Here is a 14,534-nt window from a genome sequence, read left to right as displayed (position 1 = left end):
TCTCTCTGACGTTTTTATAAACCTGTACAATACATACATTTTCGAAAATAAAGAATTACCTTGGCGACTCTGACTTTCCACTTGCCTCCCCTTCACTTGGAACCCTCAGAAAAAATCAGAACAACAATAATCACCATGTCCGAAACACACAAAGCAGAGTGGTACAAAGTGGTAGTGGGCAAACAGAAGATTTAGACTTTTTGAGGTGAAATTGGCCACATGCGCAGCAACATCAAGATGTGGCAAAGAAGTTTTTGGAGTTAGTGTGTGTGTGTGTGTGTGTGTGTGTGTGTGTGTGTGTGTGTGTGTGTGTGTGTGTGTGTGTGTGTGTATAGATATATACACACACACACACACACACACACACACACACACACACACACACACACACACACAGAGAAAGGCGTTTATTAGCATTTAAATGCAAATAAAACAAAAATGCAATGGTTTTTTAAATCTCATAAACCCATACTTTATTCACAATAGAGCCTAGAAAACATATCAAATATTTTAAACTGAGGAAATGTAAGATTTTAAGGAAATTATTTTTAATTTGATGGCTTTAACACATCTCAAAAAAGTTGGGACAGGGCAACAAATAGCAAGTGTTTTTAAAAATTTAACAGTTAGTGAAGCATTTTGCAATTAATTAGGTTAATATACAACAGATTAGTAAACTGATTGGGTAAAAATAGTCATGACTAACAGATTTAAAACAGTCATGATTCTGTAATGGAAATCACTGCATGGGCTAATTAACACATCCAGAAATCATTGTCTGCTAGGTCATCCAAATATGCTGGTTAAATTTCGATTATGCAAAGAAGAAGGCGTGATCCAAAAATGCTGCCATCCAATGCTGCAATGCTCATTTAAAATGTACTGAGGCAAAATGGAAACCTGTTCTGTGGTTGGATTAAAATAAAAACATTTTTGGAAACCATGTACTTCAGACTAAAGAGGAGAGGGATCATCCGGCTTGTTATCAGCCCTCAGTTTAAAAAGCCGCATTTCTGATGGTATGGGAGTGCATTAGTGTCTGTGGAATGGGCAGCTTGCACATTCGGAAAGGCTCCATCAATGCTAAACGGCATATACAGGTTTTCGAGCAACAAATGCTTCTATTAGGAAAACATCTTTTTCTGGTGAGGCCTTGCATATTAAAGCTAAACAATGCTACTACAGAGGGGTATGGTATCCGCTGTGGCGGCCCCTAATGGGAGAAAGCCAAAAGAAGAAGAAGAAGAATGCTAACTGCATGATGCATTTATTACAGTAGCATGACTACGTAGTAGAAGAATCTGGGCGCTGGCCTGTCTGCAGTCTAGACCTTTTACCATATGAAAACGTTTGAGGCATTATGAAAAGAAAAATACAACAAAGAACACCTGCAACTGTTGAGCAGCTAAAATCCCATATCAGAAAACTATGGGACAACATTCCTCACCCAAAACTTCAGCAAATGGTCTCCTTAGTTACCAGATGTATAGGAACAGAAGCCATGATGCTACACAGAGGAAAACATGGTCCTGTTCCACCTTTTTTTTGAGACCATCAATTTCAAAATGACCTTGTTTTTTCCTTAAAATGGTATATATTCTAATTTTAAACATTTGATATGTTTTTTCTTTGTGAATAGAATATAGATTTATGAGATTTGTAAATAATTGCTTTGTTTTTAATTTACATTTTACACAGAGTCCCAACTTTATTGGAATTGGGGTTGTAGCAGAAACAGTGGCGATAAGGCGTTCAAGATACAGCTGAAAATCATCCAGGGTTTACTATCCATACTTATATTAGTAGTAGCATAACGCACGCTCCAATCCTAAAATACAGCTGTGCTGGAATATGTAAATGCTCTTCAATGTGATGCCTTTATTATTATTATTATTATTATTATTATTATTGTTATATTGACAGCTATTCAATGGGTGGACTATAAATTGAAAATATCCATCGAAAATATCCATTGCTACAGCGTATTATCTGTTATTTAGATGCAATGGAACACATTTGTATATTATTTATACCGAGTACATCGGATCTATAATGCTTGCTGGATGCTACGTCTCCTCTGAATAACAAACAGGAAATAGAAAACCTAATAATGCTGTGTGTGCTGTAAGATTGCTATCTGTGCAATTTGTACTTTTATAGGATGATGTATGTTTAATCTATTTACTTTCAGTTTAGTCTCCAGAGACATTAATACATTTTAGAGGGGTTTCGTCATTCTGATGATTTCACATGACTATTATCTAAAAAGGTCTTAAAACTATTGCATACCATTCAATTCAATGTAGTTTTATATGTACAGTACTTTTAACACTGAGCAAGCAGCTTTACAGAAATAAATAGATTACAAATATATATATATATATATAAAAGCATTCCAAATGAGTCCCTAAAAGCAGAGGTGGAAATTAATGTATTTACATTTACTGTACTGTACTTTTTAAAGTAGTTTTTAAAATGTGTAATTTTACTTCTACTTAAGTATGTTTTGCTTAAAGTATTGCACAAAACCACATTTTAAATAAAAAAAAGATGGAGACGGACAGACGTCAGTGATGCAGTGATCCAATAAAAAGTTGTTCACTGTGTGTGTTTGCTGTCTGAATTCTGAATCTGCATTTGCTATTTCTCTCATAAATGACATTATGACAAGAGATTTTCTGCGAAAGTGCATAACTCACATTAGACTCAAGTCATTGACTGTAGTGTTTTACATTTTTTTAATTGTATTTCTTTTTTTGTTATTGCACTTTAATTTATAAAGGTTTTCCTTCAATTTAAAACTACTAGTTTGAGATTTATATGCCCTTGTCCTTACACTAGAATCCCCCACTCCACCCCCTGCTGTTAAAAAAAGGAACTGTCTAAATTTTACTCTACATTTCAAATGAGCTTTTTATTTACTTTTACTCGAGTAGATTTCTAGACCCGGTAACTTGAACTTAAGCAAAATTTCATTGAATTAACACTACTTTTACTTATGCAATATTTTATTACTCCTTCCACCTCTGCCTAGAAGTTTATCCCTAATGAGCGAGCCAGTGGCGACAATGTCGAGGAAAAACTTCCTGAGATGGTAAGGGGAAGAAACCTTGAGAGAAACCAGACTCAAAAGAGAGCTTGTGGGTGACACTGAATGTCCATTCACTATAGTTCCATCATTGTTGAGGTTGTTCACTGATGGACACTTAAATATAAAACTGTTCATGGCCATTGTATACCTCAAGCCATTATAGCACACTATATATATTAATTACAGTCCAAATCCATCCTTATCATCCTTGAGTTTGTACTTTCACACTAATTCGGTGGTTGTTTAGGCTGTTCATCCTCAGCTGCACAAAGCAGATTCCAATTATGAGTTTTTTTCTTATGGCCATGGTGCTTTCATTTGTTTGCTTCATAATACACAATGTCAAAACTACTTTTTAAAAAAAAAATTTTATATATATATATATATATATATATATATATATATATATATATATATATATATATATATAGAAAGACTTGTTTTGCTAAGCATACATATATTTCTCTGAGATGCAGTTTTATCTTCATCCCACACGCCACATTTGAATTCTCGTATCTGGTACATTCATTTTTAATTCATTACTATTCTTAGACATTATTGTTTCTATAGTAACCACGAATGAGCAGGAACATTTGTGGTGGCGCAATCACATTATCTAAGGCTGATAATTCACTGAATGCAATCAGATATTACCCAGGGTGGACAGGGTGGAACCCTATACACAGCCTCAATAAAACTAAATGCTATTATGCCCAGTGATGTTGTACGTCACGGTATTTTCTTTCAGTAATAATAACAATTGAGCAGCAATATTGATTATTTTAAAAATACCAATTCAGACACTTTCTGCTTTTTTTCAAATGTTGTGTTTATGTCCACATGCATTTTTCTGGGTGGTCCAGTTTACTTCTGGTGCATCAGATAATTAAAAATGTCTCTTATCCAAAAATTAAAAAAATCTCGCATGACGTATTCTTAAAGGAATCTCCAGGTTAACTGCAAATCTGATCTTCTAAAAGAATAACGTGCGTTTTTTAACTGTAATTTGTTTTTCAGCCACAGGAATATTACCAGGGCGGAGGAGGGTTTGTTTTGAAAGTTGGAAACTCTGTGTTAGAGCTGCTATTACATAAGTGATAACAGAAACGAGCTCGACATGCATTGTGTAAAGTCATGTGTAAATTGAAAGACAGAAAAAAAATCGCTGCGATAAAACACATCGCTGACGCCGTTTACCTGCGTGCAAACTTGGAGGTAATTTTGCTGATGATGCCGGTGGATGTGCCCCGGCGTGCTGGTGCTAGGGCGCCTGTGTCATGGCAGAGGGTGGGCGAGGCAGGTGGGCCGTTGTAGGTGGCACTGCGACGCTCGTGTAGCTGCGCTCCGTGAAAGGTGCTCCGGCTGGACGTCCCTCTGGGAAAATGCGTGCGTTCTGGAGTGCTGATGCTGTGATCGGAGGGCGAGGTGGACGGAGGCCTGGTACTTGGACTGAGGAAAAGAACAGAGGGAATACGCGTTATAAAATCCGAATGTGCACTAGGCACTAGAGGTCGACCACAGTTGATTTCTGTTAGTTGATTGGCTATCGGCAAAAATCAATACAGATAGTTTTTCCAGCTTCTGGTTTGCTGTTGTTACGAGAGCGGCATCTAGAGGCGAATCACTGACGCCACATGCCGTTGGTTTTACACTTAAACAGCGCGCTGCACGGAGAGAGCACAGCAAACGCTATATTATATTTATTATTTCTTATTTAATTGATTACATCATTATATTGATTAATGAATATATTCATATTTATTAAGCACATTTTCATGATCCAGTCCTTTTTTTTTTTTTTATAATGTTCAGTATTTTTTTTTTCATAAGTGTTAAGTTTGTTTGTTTATTTCAGTATAAATTTCTTTAAAATATCGGTTGATTTTATCGGCAAGTACGAGATAAGCTATCGGTATCGGCAAAATCCACTATTGTTCGACCTCTAGTTGGCACGTGGCAATGTCATTTTCATATCAAATCGTAATATGGACTCAAAGGCTAAATGAAAGAAATGGCACCACCTGCTGGTGATTTAAAGCAAAGCATGCGAGTACAGTGTGTCTGTGGATTCGCCACGATTTTTGCTCACCTTCCCTTGTATTCGCTGTTGTCTTCTATAGGTGGCAGCGTGGTTTTGGACGAAGCGCCTGAGGAAGACACGGATTTCAAGTATCTCTGTCTTGTAGGCATCAGAACCGAAGTGGCACCGGAAGCTGACGTAGTGCTGCCTGAGACCTCTGTTAAGCTGCAGAGAGAGAGAGTGATATATTTATATAGAGAGACAGAGAAAGACTAAAACTAAAATACATTTATATCCACTGTAATGCAACACAGCATTAAAGAAATCTGTATACAGCTGTGTCTATTAACACTCATTTCTTTTTTTTTTTACTGACTTGTCACTTTGGTAGTCTCTTTGTGCTACCAGACCACTACCTTAAAAGGTAACTCAAGGCATTTGTACTTGATCTTGAGTCAGTGACATAGACTGACGAGATTCTTCTTTCATAGCAATGCTGACTCTGCTATTTTATGACACCACGGCTATAGAAACCATCAATATCATACAGAAACGCAGTATAACAGAGCATCGCATCACACACAAGAATCTTGTACAGTCAGAATGAATGACTATTACTAAAGAAAGAAACCCGATGAACACAAATCAACCCGTCTCTTTTAACCTTAGTCACAGTTTTTCTGGGAATTGTTGTAGAATGGAAAAATAGCTAATAATTCTACATGAATATATATATATTTTTAATTTTTTTATTTCTCCTTTATTTAACCAGGAGAAGCCCATTGAGATTAAAAATCTCTTTTGCAAGGGAGACCTGGCCAAGATAGGCAGCTGAATTACATCACATCATTACATACGTACAAAGACACACAAAAACATGAAAATAAAGACAAATAAATTAATAGAAACAGTTTGAAAGCCAATAATGCACTTACAATGAAATCTCAATTAAAAACATTGACATGTGAGGGAGTCCAACTCAAAAGATCTCATTCTTAACTTAAAAACACTCAAAGGAATCAATTTACTAAGTTTTAAGTTGTTCTGCAGCAAATTCCATGTAAAGGGAGCAGAATAAACAAAGGCCTTTTTACCCAGCTCAGTACTGACATGTGGGACAGAAAGCAAGACAACAGCCTGGGAACGGAGAGAGTAATGACCAGCACTTTTTTTCATAAGAAGTGAACATAAATAGGATGGAAGCACACCAAGAATAGCCTTATATATAAATGTGTACCAATGACAAAGCCTCCGTGTGGCCAGAGCAGACCACCCTACAGACCACCCTACCCCAAAGTCACATGTCTTTTGTGGCTCCAGGCAAATTTGATTTGGCCAGAAAGGGGTCCAAAATGGTTCTTTTGATCATAAAGTTTGCAGACCTCTGAGTTAAAGCAACAGTTTGAAGCTACTTTTAGGCCTGTAGTGAAGGCCTTGCTGGCCCTGATGCCCCCCCCCCCACACTACCTTAACAAGATATTTAGTACTAATTGTAGCAGCTCCAAAACACCTATTACCATTAAAAAATATTTTATGTGATTAAATTTAGATTTTACAAGTGTCTTACCTGCTGTCTTTGCCATTGGGGATGGTGGAGGAACGGTCAGCTGACCGCTCACACACGTATGTGTTCCTGCGTGCCAAGCCTCCATTAGTCTACAAACAAAAATCCCAGACATTTAGTCAGAACAGAGAAAATATCTATAACCATGTAAATATAAATATATATATATATATATATAAATCTAATATCAAAAACAGTGCATCTGTAAATCGGCCTCCATATGTTAAGTCATGTTTCATCTACTGCACATGTGCGAACAGAAGAGTTAATGGGTTCTTGTGTTTTTCTAGGAAAAAAAAGAGTGGGCGGAGTTTCAATTGGTGTGTTGAAGGTGACAAATCAATAAAGTGGTTTAATTGCTAAAACTGCTGTAGTTATTGAATCAACATACAGCAAATACGTATTGCAATGTTGTAAAATAATCATAATTTTGTACATTTCCCCATTAAGATTGGTTTGCTATCAAATAATTAACAAGACGTACTGGTTTTGTTCTCGTGTACAGCACCGTGGGCTGTGTGGACAATGAGTGCACAGAAATCTGAGAAAAAGTTATGAAATAGGAGTGTGACAGAATGAGTGCACGTTCTCACTCCAGCTGATGTAGCAGATTTTTTCCTCTCCAGGGCGGCCAGAGGAGACGCTGGTACGTCTCCTTTTGAGTTGGAGCTCAGCAGCTTGCGCGAGTTCTCACACTCCTCCTTCTGTTCGCTCTCTAGACAGCTGCGCTTTGTGTACGACACTACAGGCGGGACTGAGGGACCCACTGAAGGTATACGCACACAATAAAATATCAGTAAATGTGGAAAAAAAAATACAAAAATTTATATAAATGCCGTTCACTCAAAGGGTTTTACTCAAATACTATCAATTAATGTCAGAGAGCACAGGAGATGCTGTAAGAGCGTAACTGTCAGCACTAGTGATGGGTTGTTCCTGAAGGATTCATTTAGTCCGAACGACTCTTTAATACGACTCAGAAAAAACGAGTCGTCTCAAAGAATGATTTGTTAATTTTCTACTGAACGCGCATGAGCAGAGCATCGGAAAATCTCTGTAGGTTCTGTACAGGAAACAGAATTGAGTAGTTTATCTCTAGACTTTTTTAGTCCGAGTCGCTCTTTCTTTTATCACGTGACTCCCACAGACGCTATATGCAGTGCATTACACAGGAATTGAGTAGTTCATCTCACATAACCTCTGGTCCAAATCGTTAACATTTTTATCACGTGACTCTCGTACACAATGCAATAAATAGAAAAAATGTGTTCAATCTTGACATTTTTGTTACAATAATTATAAAAGTCACATGACAAAAGAACTAAAGACACAGAGAGGTGAAGCTACTTAATCTGTTGATCATAATTTGTCTTTAGCTGCTTTGTCATATTTTCATTATTGGAATTGTAGTCAAAAATCGTGTATGTAGACGTTTTGGGGGATCTGTTTATTAAAAGAAGTAACATTTTATTCTATTTCTGGCCAATGGAACGAAATGAACTAAATGACTCAAATAAAGATTCGCTCATCCTGATGAACGAGATTCAAAGAACCAAGTCACTAAAATGATCTGATATTCCCATCACTAGTTAGCACTGGAAAGTGAGAGCTTTGTTACTTTGCTTGTCTTTATATCATCCCACCGTGATCACTGAACCGTCTCTGCTGCTTCTGATTTGCCGATATACTGCGTTGGACCTTGGTGTGGGAAGGGGATTGGCTAGTGCTGGTATTGATGTCACTGGTAGGACGGGGCCTGGGAGACAAATTACTGATGGGCACAGACTCTATGCCATCAATCTGAGGGGAAAAAAATTAAAACAAAACAGATGTTTGCTTCGATATTCAGATAAAATGTTACACTTAATATTTTAGAATTGAATCTATAATTGATAAAAAGGTGGAAAATTGATAATATAAGCTGGAAAATGGATGTTTCTGATGTTACCTGAGGGAAATAACTCATTCAGCAATGCCTCAATGCTGGAACACAGTCTAGTTCAATAGTGTATTCACTTTATTAGCTATTTTGAACACATAAGAAGGATGAAAAACTACCACCAGGACAAGGTTCGGAAAGAAAAACGCCCAGTCTGATAAATGCTCTAATCAGGGATTTTAGGATCCTCCTTCTGAAGTAAATTTGTCATGAGTTGTGTTAAAGCATTAAAACATTTGCACTTGGTGGTCATTTGGTGGACAGTGGTTGTGATGCAGACTCAGCGGACTGATCCGTAAGCTGGTTATAATGCCATAGCAAAACCAATTAACTTCCCGGCTTCTACTGGCTTCGAATCACAACTCACAGGACCCTACAGTCCTACAAACATCTACTCAGAAAGGCTTGAATGTGACACACTATTCATGTGAAGAATAAAAAAATTGACTTGTATCTCATTGTTCATCCTGCTTGTAAACTAGTCATTTACAGTGTCTGTCTAACGTTTGGAAACACATAGTCCTTCATCATTTAAACATGCATGTTCCTTTAATATCTGTGCAACAAACTAGGTGATTTTTACATATATATATATATATATATATATATATATATATATATATATATATATATATATATATATATATATATATATATATATATAAAAATGTACAAATGTTTAACTTTATTTCCAGTGAAAAATCCTTCCTCATTATGAATAACAGCTTTACACACTCTTCACATCCGGACAATTCGTTTCTCCAAACATTCATCTGAAATACTTTGGCCGTGTCTCTGTAGAACATACTAAAAATGATCTTCACTAGTTGGAGATTTCTTTCTGACCTTGTGATCCACTTCATCCCAGAGCAGTTCAGTATGATTTAGGTGCAGTAACTGGGCAGAATATTTCAGAACAGATATCACTCCAGGACACATTTGACTCTCTATAGAACACTTTCAGAGCCTTGATGTACACAGTCCAGACATAATTGCATGGCATGTGGCAAAAGTATGGAATGGTAGCCATGTTGGTTCAGGTTTCCTTTCACCACTTCATTACATACATATATAATATTTTAGCATGTTTGTATACCAAGAAACTTGACATAAATTTTATACAAAAATGATAGAAGTCCAAACTTTCTATCTATCTATCTATCTATCTATCTATCTATCTATCTATCTATCTATCTATCTATCTATCTATCTATCTATCTATCAATCCGTCCGTCCGTCCGTCCGTCCGTCCGTCCGCCTTTACGACTTGCTCAAGGGCCCAGCACTGACAGCATGGTGGTGGGATTTAAACCTTCTGATCCAATGTCCAATGCCTTAACCACTGACCTACCACCTCCTATCTATCTATCTATCTATCTATCTATCTATCTATCTATCTATCTATCTATCTATCTATCTATCTATCTATCTATCTATCTATCTATCTATCTATGTTATATAATTAGGATTAGATAGATGCTTAAATGCTAAATTCAAAGATTAATTCCTTGATATGCTTCGTCTCTTGCAGAATAAATATCTGCTGTTAAATATCAATGCTGTTACATTTGTGTGCTAACCTCTGGAGGTTTCCTTCCCAATAATAGATAAGTCGCCATGACGTCGTCGTATTTTTGTCCCTTAAGAGCATCCGTAATTTCATCCTTTGGGAATCCCATAGTCACCATCAGCTCTGAGGAACACAGATGTAAAAGAGCGCAGATGAACTCTCTTATCAGATGCATGTCCATGCAAATGATCACAATTAAAGGAGCACTTAGAAACCTAAAACACTAATGCAGGTATTATTAATATGAAATAATAAATAATGGCTAAATTTGGTATTTACTGTTATTATACTCATACATGACGTATTTCCTGAGAATGACACTACGATTCATCTAACGTCATGTGAATAGATAATTATCATAGATCACCAGAAGATGGCGCCAGAACTCAATAATTCAAAAGTTTCAAGTATATAAGTCAATAAGAATTGATGTATGAAATCTACCTGAAATTCTATAATCGTGCAAAAACAGAAAGCTTAACGCACCTAGATTTTCTTGTGAAACTGCCTTAGCACATATTTCAAAAATACAGACTATCTGGTATTCTGGTAACAATTTGGTATTCAGTCACAAATGGTTTAGGAGTGTGTACACAAATCATAGTGTGTGTGAATATATATATATATATATATATATATATATATATATATATATATATATATATATATATATATATATATAGTGTTAAGATAAAATGTTGAATGTGCCATTTGCAAAAAGTTTCTCTACTTCTATAGTAAATGCAATGCTAGTGCTAGTGCCTTATTCTGACAAACTTCCGCAGCTTAGAGTTCCTGTTTCCTCTGCACTTGTAAGTCACCTTCTGCTGTTATGGAGCGTCTCATGTGGATACTCCATGTGCGTCTGCATTTCCTTGAAAGACTTACTGTACACCCAAGCCTTACCCTTGCTTCAGTGGATCACATGACCTCAAAACTGTAAACTCATTAAGGTTCTAAACCTAAATGTGCATTTCTGTTCTTTTTCATTATTTTTTTTTTTTATATAAAGTTATTTAATAACTTTAAAAACTGAAACTATGATGTGTGAACATGTGATATGTGAAAATATGCCTTTTAAAAATAAAGTCTAGCATGTAGGATATTTCTTATGCGAGCTGTAAGCTGATTAAGTACACAGGTTGCCAAATCTGGTCCTGAAGTATCCCCTATTCCACACATTTCAGTGTATTTTCCTGCCCCCAATTCACCTGCTTTTGAATAATCAACTATATAACAGTTGAAGCGGGTGTGCAGGGAAACCATCAACTGTCCAGGAGTACTTTGTTGGAATACTAACTGTTATATATGATTTATGGCAGTACATCCTGAATCATCTTTAGTGTTTTGAGTGTTGGACGGGACATTTACCAATCCTTTTACTGTCATTGAATACAGGTTCTGGTTCAGTATAAGGTTGCAGCTCCTCATCGTCATGGCCCACGTTCATCCATTTATCCTTCATGATTTGCTAAAATAAATACAAATTAATAATAAGAATACTAATAATAAATTATACCCAACTACAAACAAATACTAATGAGAATTTAAGGAATTAAAAGAAAAAAGAAAACAGGAACGTTACCTCTAAACTGCCCCGTTTGGTGGGATTTAGCACTAATAGCCTTTTTAGCAAGTTCTCACAGTCTGTAGACATGTAGAAGGGGATGCGGTACTTTCCTCTTAAAACTCTCTCTCTCAGCTCCTAATAGACAACACACATGACCAAAATAACATAAATAACTCAAGAACACAGGTCCATATTATTTATGTCCATATATATACTGTATGCATAATGATCGTAAGAAGGAGTGCATTATTTTTCTAAATCAGTAAAAAAAAAAAATTACCTCAAACTGATATTTTTCAATATATTGTTTCTATACTAACAGCTCATACACATACTTTTCCCAGTCCCTCCTCATGATCTAAGACTGCTAATAATTTATTAGTTTTATTGCAATGTGTAATTTCATTGTACATTTAGATTCAGGTTAAAAAGAAATAAATATATACAATGTATTTTGGAGCATGACAAGTTTTTTTCAAATGTAATGGAAACTTTATATGTATATACAGACTGTATGGCAAAAGCAGTGAGTGCAAAGCCAGCTCCATGCAGATATGGTTTACATGGGTTGGAGTGGAAGATCTTGAGTGTCCTTCTGTAGAGCTCTGACCTCAACTCTATTGAACATCTTTTGAATGTATGTGAAAGCTGACTGCACCCCAGGCCTCCTCACCTACATCACCTGCATCAGTACCTGACTTTACTAACATCCTTGTAGCCGAATGAGCGCAAATCCCCACAAGCACACTCCAAAATCTAGTGGAACCAACTGTTATTATAACAGCAAATGGGGACTTCATGTGGAATGTGATGTTCAAAAAACCCCATATGAATCCACAAACGTTTGCATGTAGTGTAAGTAATGTATGTCCATATTGAGATGTGTATATGGTGTAGACCATCGCTTCATTATAAAAAATGATGATGCATGCAAATACAATATTCTATTCATACATCTAACTCTAGAAATAATTATTATTACTGTGTAATATATCTCACATTCACTGATATAGCTATAGTAAAATAATAACCTTGAGATTTTGACCGTCGAAAGGTAGTGATCCGCTGACAAGCGTATACAGGATGACCCCAAGACTCCAGACGTCGACTTCGGGCCCGTCATATTTTTTTCCCTGGAAGAGTTCAGGCGCGGCGTAGGGAGGGCTGCCGCAGAACGTGTCCAGCTTGTTTCCCACAGTGAACTCGTTGCTGAAGCCAAAGTCGGCGATCTTGATATTCATGTCGGCATCCAGCAATAAGTTTTCAGCCTTGTGATTTAAAAACGAAGAGGTGATGGTTAAGAATTCGAAGCTTTCGGACGCCTAGGCTTCCGTTTCACGTAGTTTGCGTTGCAATTCTCACAACTTACCTTGAGATCTCTATGTACTATTCTTTTCTGATGGCAGTACTGCACTGCAGATACAATCTGAAACACACCAGTAACATGCATGTGTTATAGATATTATGCTGTAGATTTGGGGGGGAAAAAAAGAAAAGAAAACATGCTTTAATGACCCAGTATCATCATTTTTGGTGAGGATATCGTCTGTTTACACGCACCATTTTTCAGAACTGTTTAACCTTAACCACAACAAATATGTAATAAAAAAACGTCGGCAAATTTACGACTTGCATTTTACTCTTTTCAGGCTAAAATTCTCATCCGGTATTTATTCCCATTTTATACCAGTCTTTTTGAATTCTTGAGTTCTGGATCTGTGATTAATTTCCTATAACAGCAGCTATGGACATTGATCCATTACTTTAATAGAGCTCACAAGTGTATATTTGTTTACTGTTATTATAACATACAACATATAACATAACTTGTAGTGTGCACATTCAAATATTCATTCTGAATTAAATGAAAATATTCCTTACATAATGATTTAACTGATTGGACAAAAGTATTGGGACTTTTCCAGCCATATCTAGTTGGAGGAATGTCTTTGATGATTTTCCGTTCACTAAGAGACCCAAATGATGATGATGCTCCTGTACACAAAGCCAGCTCCATAAAAATATGCTTTACATGGGTTGCCATGAAAGCTCTTGAGTGGCCTGCAATAGAGCTCTGACCTCCACCCTATTAAATGCTTTAGGGATGAATTAGAACACATGATGTACCCCAGACCTCCTCAACTTTCCTTACATCATTTCCTGACTTTACTATCAGAGATTTAAAGGAGAGTGAAATTAATTATAACAGGAAATAGATAATAAATATGGGATATTTAAAAGCACATATGAATCTATTATATACAAACTTTTGTCCATATAATATACAATGAGTTGTTGTATGGATTTATACAGGCTGTCATTCCTGGGGCTATGGCCAAGGGAGCATGACTGGTCAGGCTCTGTGGGTATGAATGGTGATAGACTCGCTCTCCTGTCAATCCTGTCAATTCAATTGTTTCTTATGTGAGCTCATGTATGTGAAAGAGAGCAGATGTGGTACGCAGCACCGTGACACAGAATGACTAGTTGGCTGGTTAATTGTATAGATTATAATTATTATATTGTATTTATAATTATATTGTCATAATAGAGGAAAGCTAGCCGGTGGGTAGGACTTTGGTGGGAGGGTTCATTAATGATGAAATGAAATCCGTTTTATGTCTGTGGTAGAATCCAAGAGAGATTCATGCGAGTAACAGAAAGCTGACTGCTGTTGCATGTTGGTCTCATTTGTGTTCGTGATACAGCGAATCATAATATATAAGAAAGAAGCACACCAAGGAAACAAACAAACAAAATAACATTTTAAAGTGCTGCAG

General features: G+C 36.4%; 1 protein-coding gene across 2 annotated transcripts in view; it reads right to left on the bottom strand.

Annotated features, from left to right (window-relative positions):
* The window catches only part of LOC310721284 (serine/threonine-protein kinase MARK1-like), a 51,565-nt gene that overhangs the window by 6,305 nt on the left and 30,726 nt on the right, over nucleotides 1-14,534 (bottom strand). For both annotated transcript variants that reach the window (XM_083532844.1, XM_083532845.1), the window contains exons 7-17: nucleotides 13,124-13,180; nucleotides 12,786-13,022; nucleotides 11,770-11,889; nucleotides 11,556-11,655; nucleotides 10,195-10,307; nucleotides 8,319-8,475; nucleotides 7,269-7,441; nucleotides 6,679-6,767; nucleotides 5,181-5,336; nucleotides 4,289-4,540; nucleotides 60-104 (exon numbers count right to left, since the gene is read on the bottom strand). In XM_083532844.1, the coding sequence (XP_083388970.1) occupies nucleotides 60-104; nucleotides 4,289-4,540; nucleotides 5,181-5,336; nucleotides 6,679-6,767; nucleotides 7,269-7,441; nucleotides 8,319-8,475; nucleotides 10,195-10,307; nucleotides 11,556-11,655; nucleotides 11,770-11,889; nucleotides 12,786-13,022; nucleotides 13,124-13,180 (1,499 nt within the window). The remainder of the gene's footprint in view (nucleotides 1-59; nucleotides 105-4,288; nucleotides 4,541-5,180; nucleotides 5,337-6,678; nucleotides 6,768-7,268; nucleotides 7,442-8,318; nucleotides 8,476-10,194; nucleotides 10,308-11,555; nucleotides 11,656-11,769; nucleotides 11,890-12,785; nucleotides 13,023-13,123; nucleotides 13,181-14,534) is intronic.

The sequence above is a fragment of the Silurus aristotelis genome (assembly GCF_946808225.1).
Source record: "Silurus aristotelis genome assembly, chromosome: 27".
Taxonomy (NCBI): Eukaryota; Metazoa; Chordata; class Actinopteri; order Siluriformes; family Siluridae; genus Silurus; species Silurus aristotelis.
This window is presented reverse-complemented; position numbering and strand designations above follow the sequence as displayed.